The sequence below is a fragment of the Pinus tabuliformis genome, chromosome Q (genome assembly GCF_031772625.1).
Source record: "Pinus tabuliformis cultivar Carrire ecotype Pingquan chromosome Q, CPIR1, whole genome shotgun sequence".
In the NCBI taxonomy this organism is placed as follows: domain Eukaryota; kingdom Viridiplantae; phylum Streptophyta; class Pinopsida; order Pinales; family Pinaceae; genus Pinus; species Pinus tabuliformis.
In genome coordinates, this window is record NC_142296.1 from 294,762,753 (window position 1) to 294,776,570 (window position 13,818).

Sequence of the window (13,818 nt, forward strand, 5' to 3'; positions counted from 1 at the left end):
ACTTTGCGAAGAAATTTGAGAAAGGGTTTTCTCTTTTCCCTTGTATTTTGGGCCACTGTATTGCTATGTATGTGGATAGTGGGTTATAGCTAGTGGACAATAGAGCATCTAGTCACATGGCGAGGATGAGGTCAATGTTCCGCAGTATTTTAGAGACAGGCTCAAACTACCATGTGAGTTGTGGAGCTAGCACCATGCATGTAGTAAAGGGGGTTGGATGTGTTAGATTCTAGCTAGATTCAGGAGGATTTCTGGAGGTGACAGGGATGGTATTTTTTCGAAGGTTGATGGTACACTTGCTCTCAGTATCAACCTTGGAGGATGATGGATATGGAGTTTTGTTCTGAGATGGACAAGTGCTTCTATGTTCAGAGGTAACGACCTTGGATGCAACAATAGTGCTTGGCATCAGACAAGGGTAGTCATATAGGTTGCTAGGACAACCTATGGGTGTATCCGAGGTGATCTTGGATACAGGATCAATGTTAGTTATTGAGAGGGGACAAGTGACTAGGAAGAATGATTCTTCAGGAATTTCTAGGAGATTCAATTGGTATGATATGGCATTGATAGATGCTCAAGAGTGCGATGGGACTCTTCAAAGCATGGCTGGTGTGATAGGTTCTTAGCTTAGGTTTCAGGTCAGGTAGCAGGACATGCTTTAGGGTCAGAGGGAGTAGCTACAAGTACTGAGATGGGCTTGGAGACAAATCCAGGTGGAGGAGGTTCTTCTAGAAGTATCTCCCTTGCTAAGAGAGAGTGTTGAAGTTTGTGGCTTGGGTAGGTACTTTTGAACAGGCCTTATGTCTAGGTGTGTAGAAGTCACCCACATTGCCTTAGAACACTTGCTCTAGGTTGAGCAAATTGCTGATGTAACTTAGCCTAAGTTTAACTTAGGAAAAGCACATAGTAATGTGTTGGCTTATTGAGCTAAAATAGAACTTAGGAAAAAGTAAAATAAATTACTTTAGTGAATAGGTTTCAATCTTAGCCATCGATCTCAAGTGAGGTGAGATTTAATCTTGGTCGTCAATCACTTTGAGGTTAGGGTTAGGGTTAGGGTTTTGGCTCAATGTAAAATTATAAAAGCAATGCCAAGGTGAGGAAAAGACACATAACAATAGCACATGGTTGAGAGCAACATCTCAGTGAGCATTTGCTGTGTTCGAGAGAGTGTAGAGGGGTGGGAGATCAAGATCTGCAAGAGAGTGCAAATCTGCTAGATTAGAATTGGCATATTGTAATTTGTAATTTCTCAGTTGGGCCATTATCCTGGGACAAGGTTCCAAGTAAGTTTTGAGTTTTTATTAATGAAGAACTAATTTTTTGGGCAAAAATCAGTGTCTTGTGATTAGATCGTGTAATTTTGCGTCCACTTAATATTTTTGTTAGGAACTTAGTCGTGTATTTGTTCAGTAATTAATCGCTCGAAATTAAATACCTGGTGCTAGGTTCGTGTAAAATCCCAAATGTCTTCGATGATTGGTCTTTCACTCTTGCTTGGACTTTGTCTTCACCTCAACTCTGATACCATGTTAATTTTAGGTATGTTCTATGCTAGAGCAATTTATTTCAATTTTCACAGTTAGCTCAATATCTTTTCCAGATTAGCAATCACATCAGCATTAAAGTAAACTGCAGATAGAACATAAATATAAATCGCAGAAGACAAGCCAAGACAAGAGGACACAGGATGTGGCGCTAGCCAGGGACAAACCCCAATGTGGGAAACCCTTGATCAATTCTTCTTATATGTTCTTCAATAGTTCAGCACACACAGAGAGAGAGAGAGAGAGAGAGAGAGAGAGAGAGAGAATACATTTACAACAGAAGTAAACACTTTGACTTATCTAGATAAGAGCATAGATCATCTCTAGGAAGATGATACGTGAGATCAGTTGAAGACATGCTGCTTCAATTGATTCTCTAAGGTGACTCCTTCACCTATCATTGTGCTACATCTCGTCATCATGTTGCACCTCACTGTGTTGCACCATGCTGCACCCATCATCACAATGTTGGACCTCATGCTATTGTTGTCCCAGTGTTTAGCACTGCTGTACCTAGTGCCACGACTGCACCATGCTGTCACCCATGTGCTTGCTGCACCATTGTTGCTTTGTGTCCTTCCTGCACCAGTGCTTGTTGCTATCCATGCTTTACCATGTTGCTACTATCCATGCTTCACCATGCTTGTAGCTGTCCCAAGCTTCTTGTTGCTGTCCATGCTTCACCATGCTTGCAGCTGTCCCATGTTTCACTATGCTTGCAGCTGTCTCATGTGTCACCATGCTTGCAGCTGTCCCATGTATTGCTTACTACTGTCCAATTGTTGCATCTAAACATGTTGTTCCATGCACCTTACTCGCTATGTTGCTGCAATATACCATACTGCTGCATCCATCACATCATGCTGCACTCCATTGGGGTATTCAACACTCCATGTTAACCTAACATGTGGCTCCCACAGGTTGCTCCAAATCTGATCCAAATTTGGTCAATATCCTTGACCCAACGCATTCCTAACACTGCTCCAAATTTGCTTGTCACTTTGCTGTTCCTAACTGTTTTGGTTAGGGCACTTGGGCAGCCCTAAACTCCTCTAAACAGTCCTCGAACAACCCTTCAAATATGCTTGTCACTTTGCTATTCCTAACTGTTCTGGTTAGGGCACTTGGGCAGGCCTAAACTCCTCTCAACAGTCCTCGAACAACCCTCCAAATATGCTTGTCACTTTGCTGTTCCTAACCGTTTTGGTTAGGGCACTTGGGCAGCCCTAAACTCCTCTCAACAGTCCTCGAACAACCCTCCAAATATGCTTGTCACTTGGGTAGCTTCAACATGACTTTGTCTTAGGCAGCTTCACCATGACAACGTCCTAGATCTAGGGCACATAGAGCTAGGGCATCATCTTCTAGGAGCTGCGTAGATCCTTCTTCCCCATGGCAACATTTTAGGGCAACATATCTCTTAGGATCTATTCTCCCACCAAAACCCAAAGACAAGTGGAGAGGAAGAAATCACAAGAAGAGTGTGTACAAATGATTAGCAAGCCACCTCTTTTTATACTAAAACGTTGAGCACATGTGGGTGTTATTTAGTCGCTGGTCGACCTTGATGAATTGTCTTATAACACAAATAAATTCATAACTCCATGAATATTTATCGGAATTGGATGATCTTTAGATCAATTTTACACCTCTCGATGAGAGGGATCCAGGAAAAATATCAGCTGCCATAAATAAGATGAGTTGCCAATTTTAACACTTCCTCTCAACTAGGGAGAACTCCATCCGCTGATCCATATGTCTGATTGTACTATCTCTGCCAATAGTGCCCTACATTGCTCTCGTCTGCTGAGCTTTGCTCTGCTCAGTTCTGCTCTGGTCTGGTCTGCTGAACCATGAAGAAGAAGAATTGATCGAGAATGTCTCATACCATTCTCTACTGACCTGAAGTCAGTTCCATATGCAGAGAGTGTGTCATATCACTTTTACCGACCCGAAGTCAGTTTTATTGATCCTAGATCAATATCACAAGAGAGTGTCTCAAACCACTCATACTAATCCCAGATCAGTTGGAGGTCATCCTAGCATAGGGAGTACAGTAGACATAACGATGCGTCCATCGATAGTACTACTATGGTCCCTAACCCCATTTCCCTGCTCATTGATCAGATGAGAGGTACTTCCCATGAGTCCCAGACTGCATGGGTAGGATGCCTCGACATGAGAACTAATCATCCTGTCCCATAGGAGAACTAATCATCCTGTCCCACAGGAGAACTAATCATCCTAGTTCACAGGAGAACAAATCATCGTGGCTCATAGGAGAACGAATCATCCTATCCCAAAGTCGCCTCGGGGTATCATAGGGGAAGGCTGAGCTATTCAACCTGTACACAGCGCACCATTAGGGGAGGGTGAGTCGCCCTATGGTCATGTGTTGCTCCAGTAAGTACCCCCAGAGCTCAATGCGTGCAACATGCAGGACCCTTATACGAAGGTCTTTCAACAACTCCAAGTCGTTCTGGAAAGTCACAAATTTGACCTTTCCTCGAGGCTTTGACACAATGTCTGTGACATGTACATCAGTCTCAATGTGATGGAGCGTCCTCGCTCATTGACTTACCATATCCCAGATAAGGTAGTATCTGATGTCTATTTGCTGGAGCAATCATCGAATACGGGATTCCTCAGCGATCGAATCCCCCATGGTTGTCACAAAGAATCACAATGGTATTTATCATGTGTACAAACAGCTCACTAAAGAGCTTCCACAACTAGGCAGCTTCACACGAGATCATTCACGTAGCTATGTATTCGGTCTCGACGGTGCTTATAGCAACCGACTTCTGCTTCCTGCTGATCCATGATGTCGAAGCAGAATCCAAAGAGAACTAGCACTCAAAAGTGCTTTTGTGATCCTCCACACTGCCTACCCAGTCAACATTCAAATAATCACGCAGCTTCACATTTCTGGCAGTGTATCTTAATCCATGAGAGATTGTGCCTCGAAGATATCTCAGAAGATTCTTGGCACCAATCCAGCGAGGCTCAACCATATGTGAGCTCATCATGCTAATTGCGAAACATATGTCCGGACGGAAGTTCACCAAGAACATCAATGCGAATGAGTTTATGAAACTCAAAGGCATTACCCAAATCTGGTCCGACATTACTACTGCATAACTTCTGAAAATTAAGCTCCATCGGGGTAGTCACGGGCTTGCAATTTACCATTCCAAATCTGGATTCGAACTCCCTCTTGCTTCTGCAAATGAGAGGGTTTGCACCTGTCAGAAAGAGGTCACCCTCAGAAGGTGCCGGTATGAGAGGTCTATCATCCACAACCTTCAAGCAAAGGTTTGGATCGACTTCACTCCTAGTGAATCTCAGCTTCATCAGATAGCTATCAATCCTCTCATACTATGCTCGAGGTGTTTTGCTTCAAGCCACAAAGGGCTTTCTTCCACCTGCATACATGAGATTCCTGATCATGAATCTCAAACCCCTCGAGTTGTTCCAAACCTATGGACCTGCTATATGAGGGGAATGGTCCCCTTGTAAGATTTTCCTTCGGTACATCTCAAACATGTACCTTCATGCTCCTTTTGAATTCAGGCATCCCTGTCACCATCTGACTCACATCGGGTAGCGCCCCATAATAAGTAGACCTCTGGTGCTATAGATGAGATGTGACAACTGACATGGTCCCCAATGGACCATCCTGCAACTTGATACAAACGCCAACCCTGAACTCAAAAAGCATATTTGAAAATTCTATTTTCAAATACGTACCTTTTCATCGATGAATGCCACCCTGAAACCTTTGACTTCCATTACCTTAATGGACACCTAGTTTTTCTTGCGATTAGGTACATAAAAGAGGTTCTGTAAATGAATTGAGTTGCCCTCATTTAGTTGAGGGGTAATATTTCCTACACCCTTTCTAGGATAGGTGGCATTGGCTCCAAGTATAATCCCACCACTGTTTCCATCTCTTACCAAATTCGAGTGAGCACCCTTCTATCCGATGAAGTGCCTTGAAGCACTATAATCAATAAGCTAGATTCCTGCAAAATCTGAAGGAGAGGGCTAATACAAGATAACTTTATCCTATCAGAAACAACATTTGATTCTCCATACCTGGGGTTCCTTGCTTGCTTTGAAGAGTCGGCCATTTCCTTGATGACTTGCATTACTTGTCATTCCTCTGATCATTGAAGATGTCCCTGGAATGATTGTTATCATCATCAAGTGATGTGTCCCTGCCATTCGGACACTCCTTCGCATAATGGCCGAACAAGTCATCTGCCTTTCTTTCCACCCTTAGATTCGGACTTCCCAATGAAGTGATCTTTAGGTAGGCCATCATAAGCTTCCGCTGCACCATTTTGATAATGTTCTCTGCTTCGACTTCACCCTTGGTGAATTAGAAGAGGGATGAGGAATCCATTGATTTTTTGTACTTACCCAAATGTCTTCGGTGATTGCTCTTTCACTCTTGCTTGGGCTTTGTCTTCACCTTAGCTCTGATACCATGTTAATTTTAGGTATGTTATATGCTAGAGCAATTTATTTCAATTTTCATAGCTAGCTCAATATCTTTTCCAGATTAGCAATCACTTCAGCGTTAAAGTAAACTGTAAATAGAACATAAATATAAATCGCAGAAGACAAGCCAAGACAAGAGGACACAAAATGTGGCGCTAGCCAGGGACAAACCCCAATGTGGGGAAACCTTTGATCAATTCTTCTTATATGTTCTTTAATAGTTCAACAGAGAGAGAGAGATAGATAGTACATTTACAACAGAAGTCAACACTTTGACTTATATAGATAAGAGCATAGATCATCTCTAGGAAGATGATACGTGAGATCAGTTGAAGACATGCTGCTTCAACTGATTCTCTAAGGTGACTCCTTCACCTATCATTGTGCTACATCTCGTCATCATGCTGCACCTCGCTGTTCTGCACCATGCTGCACCCATCATCACAATGCTGAACCTCATGCTGCTGTTGTCCAAGTGTTTAGCACTGCTGTACCTAGTGCCACGGCTGCACCATGCTATCACCCATGTGCTTGTTGCACCATTGCTGCTTTGTTTCCTTGCTGCACTAAGTACTATACTGCTGTCCCAATGTACTTGCAGCACTGTGCTTGCTGCTTTCCATGCTTTACCATGCTTCTTGCTGCTGTCCATGCTTCACCATGCTTGCAGCTGCCCCAAGCTTCTTGCTGCTGTCCATGCTTCACCATGCTTGCAGTTGTCCCATGTATTGCTTGCTGCTGCCCAACTGTTGCATCTAAACATGTTGTTCCATGCACCTTACTACAACATGCTGCTGCAATATACCATACTTCTGCATCCATCACATCATGCTGCACTCCTTTGGGGTATTCAACACTCCATGTTAACCCAACATGTGGCTCCCACGGGCTGCTCCGAATCTGATCCAAATCTGGTCAATATCCTTGACCCAACGCACCTCTAACACTGCTCCAAATCTGCTTGTCACTTTGCTATTCCTAACTGTTTTGGTTAGGGCACTTGGGCAACCCTAAACTCCTCTCAATAGTCCTCGAACAACCCTCCAAATATGCTTGTCACTTTGCTGTTCCTAACTGTTCTGGTTAGGGCACTTGGGCAACCCTAAATTCCTCTCAACAGTCCTCGAACAACCCTCCAAATATGCTTGTCACTTTGCTGTTCCTAATTGTTTTGGTTAGGGCACTTGGGCAGCACTAAACTCCTCTCGATAGTCCTCGAACAACCCTCCAAATATGCTTGTCACTTTGATGTTCCTAACTGTTCTGGTTAGGGCACTTGGGCAGCCCTAAACTCCTCTCAACAGTCCTTGAACAATCCTCCAAATATGCTTGTCACTTGGGCAGCTTCAACATGACTTTGTCTTAGGCAGCTTCACCATGACAATGTCCTAGATCTAGGGCACATAGAGCTAGGGTATCATCTTCTAGGAGCCGCGTAGATCCTTCTTCCCCATGGCAGCATCTAGGGCAACTCTTCTTAGGGCAACATAACTCTTAGGATCTATCCTCCCACCAAAACCCAAAGACAAGTGGAGAGGAAGAGATCACAAGAAGAGTGTGTACAAATGACTAGCAAGCCACCTCTTCTTATGCTAAAACGTTGAGCACATGTGTGTGTTATTTAGTTGCTGGCCGACCTTGACGAATTGTCTTATAACACAAATAAATTCATAACTCCATGAATACTTATTGAAATTGGATGCTCTTTAGATCAATCCTACACCTCTCGATGAGAGGGATCCAAGAAAAATATCGGCTACCATAAATAACATGACCTACATGGAGTTTGGCCCTAGTTTCCAATTTAACACAAAGCAATTAGGGTGTTGAATTGAGGCTTCCGTGATCCATATCAAGTTTATGAGAGATTTTTTGGCGTAAATCACATGATATTTCATTTGTTGATGCGTTTCAAACCAACCAGTGTGGTTCATCGTCAGGACAAGTTGAAGAAACAGATCAAGCTATGCATGTTAAATAGACAGAGCAGACCTCCAACAACTATAATTCATGACCAGGCAACGGCTATATTGACTAACGGCTAAATTTGACTGGGGAACAGTTAGATGGACTAGGACCAGGGGCATAAAAATAAGTTAATTTAATTTATTAAATAGGAAGTTAGTTATATTATCAATAAATTAAAAGTCAAAGGGACATATGAATTTATCTATATATATATAGAAAGTAATATTTTAAATGATTATTAAGTTATTAGTTAGTTATAAATATATAAAATATGAAAGTCAAGTGTTAGAATCATATTTTAAATATATAAATAAAAATAATTGTTTATCTAATTATCCTAGAGGTTTGAACAATTTATTAAATTATCCAGATGAATTTACCTAAAGGTTTTAACTACTTTACAAAAATATTATTTATAAACATATATATAAAAATAATAAATTAATATTTATTCAGGTAATAGTTAGTTATAAAAGGTATTAAAAATAATATCAGAATAAGTCAAGAGAAGGAAAGAATAAAAATATTTTAAATATCCAGAAATAATTAATCGTATATCTAATTGTTAAATTAAAATATTATTATATAACAATACAAGTAATAATATTAACTATCAGTTAAAATTATTAGGATATGGTATAATAATAACAAACCAAAAAACGAGGGAGGGAGGATTTCGGGAAATCACAAAATAGGCAGGATTTCGGGAGAGCCAAAGGCGGTAAATGGTTTGAGCCGGGCTCCGCCCGATCCCATACATTGGCTACCACGTGTCCAGGCTGAGGAGAGAGAAAACCACCCTTATCGGGCGTTTAACCCCTGTACGGAAGGCCGACCGAAATGAACCACAACCATTGGATCCAGACGTCCTAGATCAACGGTGGAGATGCAATAAGCGCTATAAAGGCGGACCTGATAGGAGTTATAAGGCGGATTCATAATATTTCAAATCCGATGAACAGTGATTTGGCAGATTTTCTTGTGTTTTGCAGCGTTTCTTTGTGTAAACAGAAAACGACCAATTTTGGGATTTCAAAGGCCCGATGACCCATTTCGTTACAGAACAGGTGGCCACCATCCCTGAAAGCGTTTAGCAATGATTGCTAACGCTCAGAGGGGGATCTGAGTGGACAGAGGTCGGGAAGCCAGAGAGCCCGAGAAGAGGAAACGAACAGGCAGCGCCGATTGGCTTTAAAGCCACAAATTGACAGAAAATAGACAGGCAGTGCTGAGACAAAGCAAAGACAGAGACAAAGAGTGATAGAGAGAGTCTGTGTACTCAGAGAGGCTTGAGGGGTTCAAGCAAAACTCTTGCTGTTGTCACTGTTGTGTGTTGAGACTCAAATTGAGCTCAGACTTTTGTAAAAATCTGTTTTGAAGACATAATAGAGAGGTCGCCACTGAAGGCTGGACCAGGAGACGTAGCCCAGGAGTGTTGGTTGAACTCCTTGTTAAACTTGTTGTGTTTATGTGTGTTTGTCTATTATGTTCTTTAATTGCTTCATTGTCTATGTATTTCACAATCTTATCGATTCATTGCACAAAGTAACATAGGCATATCCATGCACATGAGTTTGTAATACCTTAATAATTGTCTTAGATCTCAGTATCAGATCATTGATTTACCAGGGCTGAGATGTTAGTGCACAGAGGACGAGTGAGATCTAGGTGCAGAGGCTGATTTTCTGGTGAGAAGTGGGCCGATTTTCTTCGGGTTGAATTTCTTCAGAGGTTGATTTCTAGTTGGCCAGTTTTCCTTTGGTTGAATTATTCCAATGGGGTCGAGTTGCAGGTTCCAATCATTATATTTTTCTTTATAAATTCTCTGTGGGTTGAAACCCTAATTTTCCGCATTAATTAATGATGGAGAATTGTTGTGGGTGAATTATTTCTATTGCAACATGTGATTGATCTCTCCTATTTATTTCTGTTGCATATATTTCTAGATGTTAAAATACCAGTGATTTTATTTTTCGGTAATTCATGATTTATTTGTTAATTAACTAAATTGTTGGGAACAACTAATTGCCGTGAGAAAATAAATCTGGGTTGGTATTAGGAGATTTAACAATTATTAGGCAAACCACGAAACTATACTTTAGCTTCTTCTAAGGACAAAGTGAATAGCTTCATAACAACATCCTCATGTCCCTATTACACACGCCTCTCCTACGAAATCATAAAATTTAGCAAGATGCTTTTTGGCAGTAATTACCTTGTTGCTAGTGAATTTCGGAAGCCATTTTTGGTATTTATCAGGCATGGCATGTGGGGCTTTTCAGATGCTTGTGACATCCAAGGCCTTGTAAACATTTTTAACCCACGGGGGGTTGCCATGACTCTTTGGTGAACAGGTAGCCCTGAAGTCTCATAATAATCTAATGTCCTGGACTACTTCAAGGGTCCTGTCCAAGGAGGCTTGGGATTCTCTTCTTAATTTCCCCCTATATACCCTTTCCAGGTCACTAAATCTCTAAACTAGTTTCTGAGTGGAACTTAGAGTATTCTATCTATGGCAGGAAGCTCCCTCTTGAGGATTCACCAGATGAGTGTTACAAAATCAGAATCAGATGACATCAAACTTGTGGAAGCTCACTCTTCCGTATTTTTGGGAAACCAACATTTGTTCCCCGACAACGGCGCAAAAATGTTACCACTAGATTTGCAATGCTGGAAATGCAGGGTTGATACTCTAGACAAATCAAAAGGCAAATTAGAAGATGAACCACTGTACCCTCGGTTTATTTTCATGCTCTTTGAGGTGAATTGAATCCCGCTATGGGGGCCTCCCTACATGATAACTTGAGACAAGAACTAACATGAAATATTATCTTTATATCTGTATGGATAAATACAAACATAGTGCCCTGTTTCACTTATAGGGATCATTCACTTCAGCAATATGTTCGCTAGATTCTCTTCTAAGTTCAACAGTTAGAACACTTGGCAATACTCTAATGAGAGGCTGATTTCAACTCTGAGTGTTCAAACTTTGTGTCAGGTGGCCAGGTTGATCTAGATATTAAATAAACTTGAGTCTATTAAACTAGTTTAACTTCTGAAGGATAAATGTTAACCAACATTTAAGCTTAGCGTTGGTTGAAAACACTAAAGTGTTATGCTGTCAGCTACAAGATACAAACACTCCTTTACATTCTAAGATTGGAGTTCCTCAAATGACATGAAATTTATATACCCACAACAATATCTGAGGCAAATGAAATTTTTTACCTTTAAGTAGCAAGCTCACTGAAGGTGAAAGAGATAAATGTTACTCTGGGCAGGTCAACAACAAAGTATTGTTTCAGGATGTAATTTTTCTGAGGATTATGTTCTTAGCCAACATTTATGGAATGATTTCACCAACATCTGACTTCACAGGTGCACATTCATTAATAGCCATTAACCTGCAGCCAAACTCCAGCTTTGGTATATTATCTCAGTGATTTGAGGGGAGTTTCTTAAAAGATAAATATCGGCAGTCAAGGCACAAAGCTTCAACTAGCCTAGATTGGTCCTTGAGTAAGATAATATGGATCTTTCTTTAAAAGTGCTCAACATTATGATGAATATTTCATATGAAGGGATGCTCTAGTCCAATTGCAAACCAAACCATATTATGCTTGTCTCAGCTAATTAAATGAGGTGGAAACAGAGCACTGATGCAAAACTCAGATTTATCACTTAAGTGAATACAGGCCCACAAGAGACATACACACAGACCTCTACATGAATAAATATTATGCAAGTGAGGGAGATTTTCTTTAGTCCTTTAACAAGCAGTTCAAATGCCAAAAATGAAACAAGCCTGTAGCTGCCGCAAATACACAACCTTAGGATATCAGGCTCTTGCATTTTATTTTGGAACATTGTGTCCATTTTCAGTTACAAAATAAGAGGATATTTATCTTGAAAATTTATCTCTAACATGTAAAAAACAAAGCCACATTCAAAATGCCAAACAGTTTGGGTGAAGCCTCATAGATCTGTGTTATGTACTGTAATGAGGTGAATTCCTTGCTCAAAGATGAGGGAAAGAGACACCTAGTTCTTCAATCCCAGACAAGTTTAAGTTTTCTTTGTTATGGTGCTCATGTTGACCTGTTAAGGTGATCTCACCCAACATCCACTGTTCTTTGTTATGGTGCTCATGTTGACCTGTTAAGGTGATCTCACCCAACATCCATTGTTCTTTGTTATGGCCCCCACTTTGAGTGGCAGGAGCTTCCATTAACAATAACATTATAATCTTCTTCATGGAGATAGAGATGCTCAGAAAGAGCCTTGTCTCAAGGACAATATATAGCTGGTAAGTTTTTATCTCAATGAGTTATCTCCAATGGGGATGATGAAAGTGATAGTTATGCATGTATGTATATTACACACAGGCGCGTGCACAAAGAGCACAATCATCTTGGTTTTTAATATTTATAAATCTTTGATTAGAATGTGGTTAAATGATTGTATATAGCTTTTAAGGTTTCTAGGAATCTTATATGCAATAGGGACAGATGAGTATGATATATTTTGTATTTTATTTTTTTATTATACTACGTTCTTATTATGCATTTGTTATTTGCAGGTATAAGCTGGATGTTATCAGTGCTGGAAAGAACTTTACTAAGATTAGGAAGGCCATTGCCGCAGGATTCTTCTTTCATGCAGCTCGGAAGGATCCTCAGGAAGGATATCGAACTCTTGTTGAGAATCAACCAGTCTATATCCATCCTAGTAGTGCCCTGTTCCAAAGACAGCCTGACTGGGTGATCTATTATGAACTTGTAATGACCACCAAAGAGTACATGCGGGAAGTAACTGTTGTTGATCCAAAATGGTTGGTAGAATTGGCACCAAGGTTCTTCAAGGTAGCTGATCCTACAAAACTAAGCAAGCGCAAGCGGCAGGAGCGCATTGAGCCTCTTTATGACCGTTATCATGAACCCAACTCATGGCGTCTTAGCAAGCGTCGTGCCTGAAGGAGTATTATTTATAAAATATGTATTCTTTTGGAGGCACAATTTGTCTTTAACATACATGCTTCTTGAATGGTATGTTTACTCCCAACATTGTAAACAATTTGATCTTCAAATTAGCATAAGCAGCAATTCAAAAGAAAACTTGTAAATGTCAAAAGCAAACAATTTGAAAGAATGCACAAATTTAACATATGAGTATTATAACCATTATGTGAGTTAATGTATACAGATTGATTTAATGAATAATCACTCAACTGTCTATATTTAAGATTGCTTTGTGACATGTAGAAACAGCATAAACGGCTATTTTGTGATCATGAAGCACAGGGCTAGAAACACATTATTCATTGAGAAAACTCACCATGACTTGGGAACTGGTTATGAACTGGGGACACACTGATCAATGTGCACAGTGACATTACATATATTACAAGTCTATATCCATATATTGTATTGATTGAACGAGCACCCATCCCCTCTAGAACAGAAGGTGCAATTAATTCTGAGGAAATGTATACTTTTCCCTGCCTTATGCTATTATCAATGACAACAGGGACTTTTTTTTCTTACAAAGCAGGAAAAAGGCTACATTACTCAGGGCTGTAAACAGTGACTTACGTGATTATATTATATCCAAACAGTAAATCTATAAGCATTATGATGTTATATCCAAATATTAGAACGGGGAGATTGACAATACTCATAAGTCTTGTATAGCTTATTCAAGCATTTTTTAATTACATTCTATGGATACAGTGCTGGCATGACTGATATGCATTGCTAATACCAAGTAGTTTGTTGATTACATGAGTTACCAG

General features: G+C 40.4%; 1 protein-coding gene across 1 annotated transcript in view; it reads left to right on the plus strand.

Annotated features, from left to right (window-relative positions):
• The window catches only part of LOC149219385 (putative pre-mRNA-splicing factor ATP-dependent RNA helicase DEAH5), a 31,350-nt gene extending 17,839 nt beyond the window's left edge, over positions 1–13,511 (plus strand). The window contains exon 2 of the mRNA XM_089384360.1: positions 12,607–13,511. Within this exon, the coding sequence (XP_089240486.1) occupies positions 12,607–13,000 (394 nt within the window). The 3' untranslated portion in view covers positions 13,001–13,511. The remainder of the gene's footprint in view (positions 1–12,606) is intronic.
• The last annotated feature ends 307 nt before the right edge of the window (positions 13,512–13,818 follow it).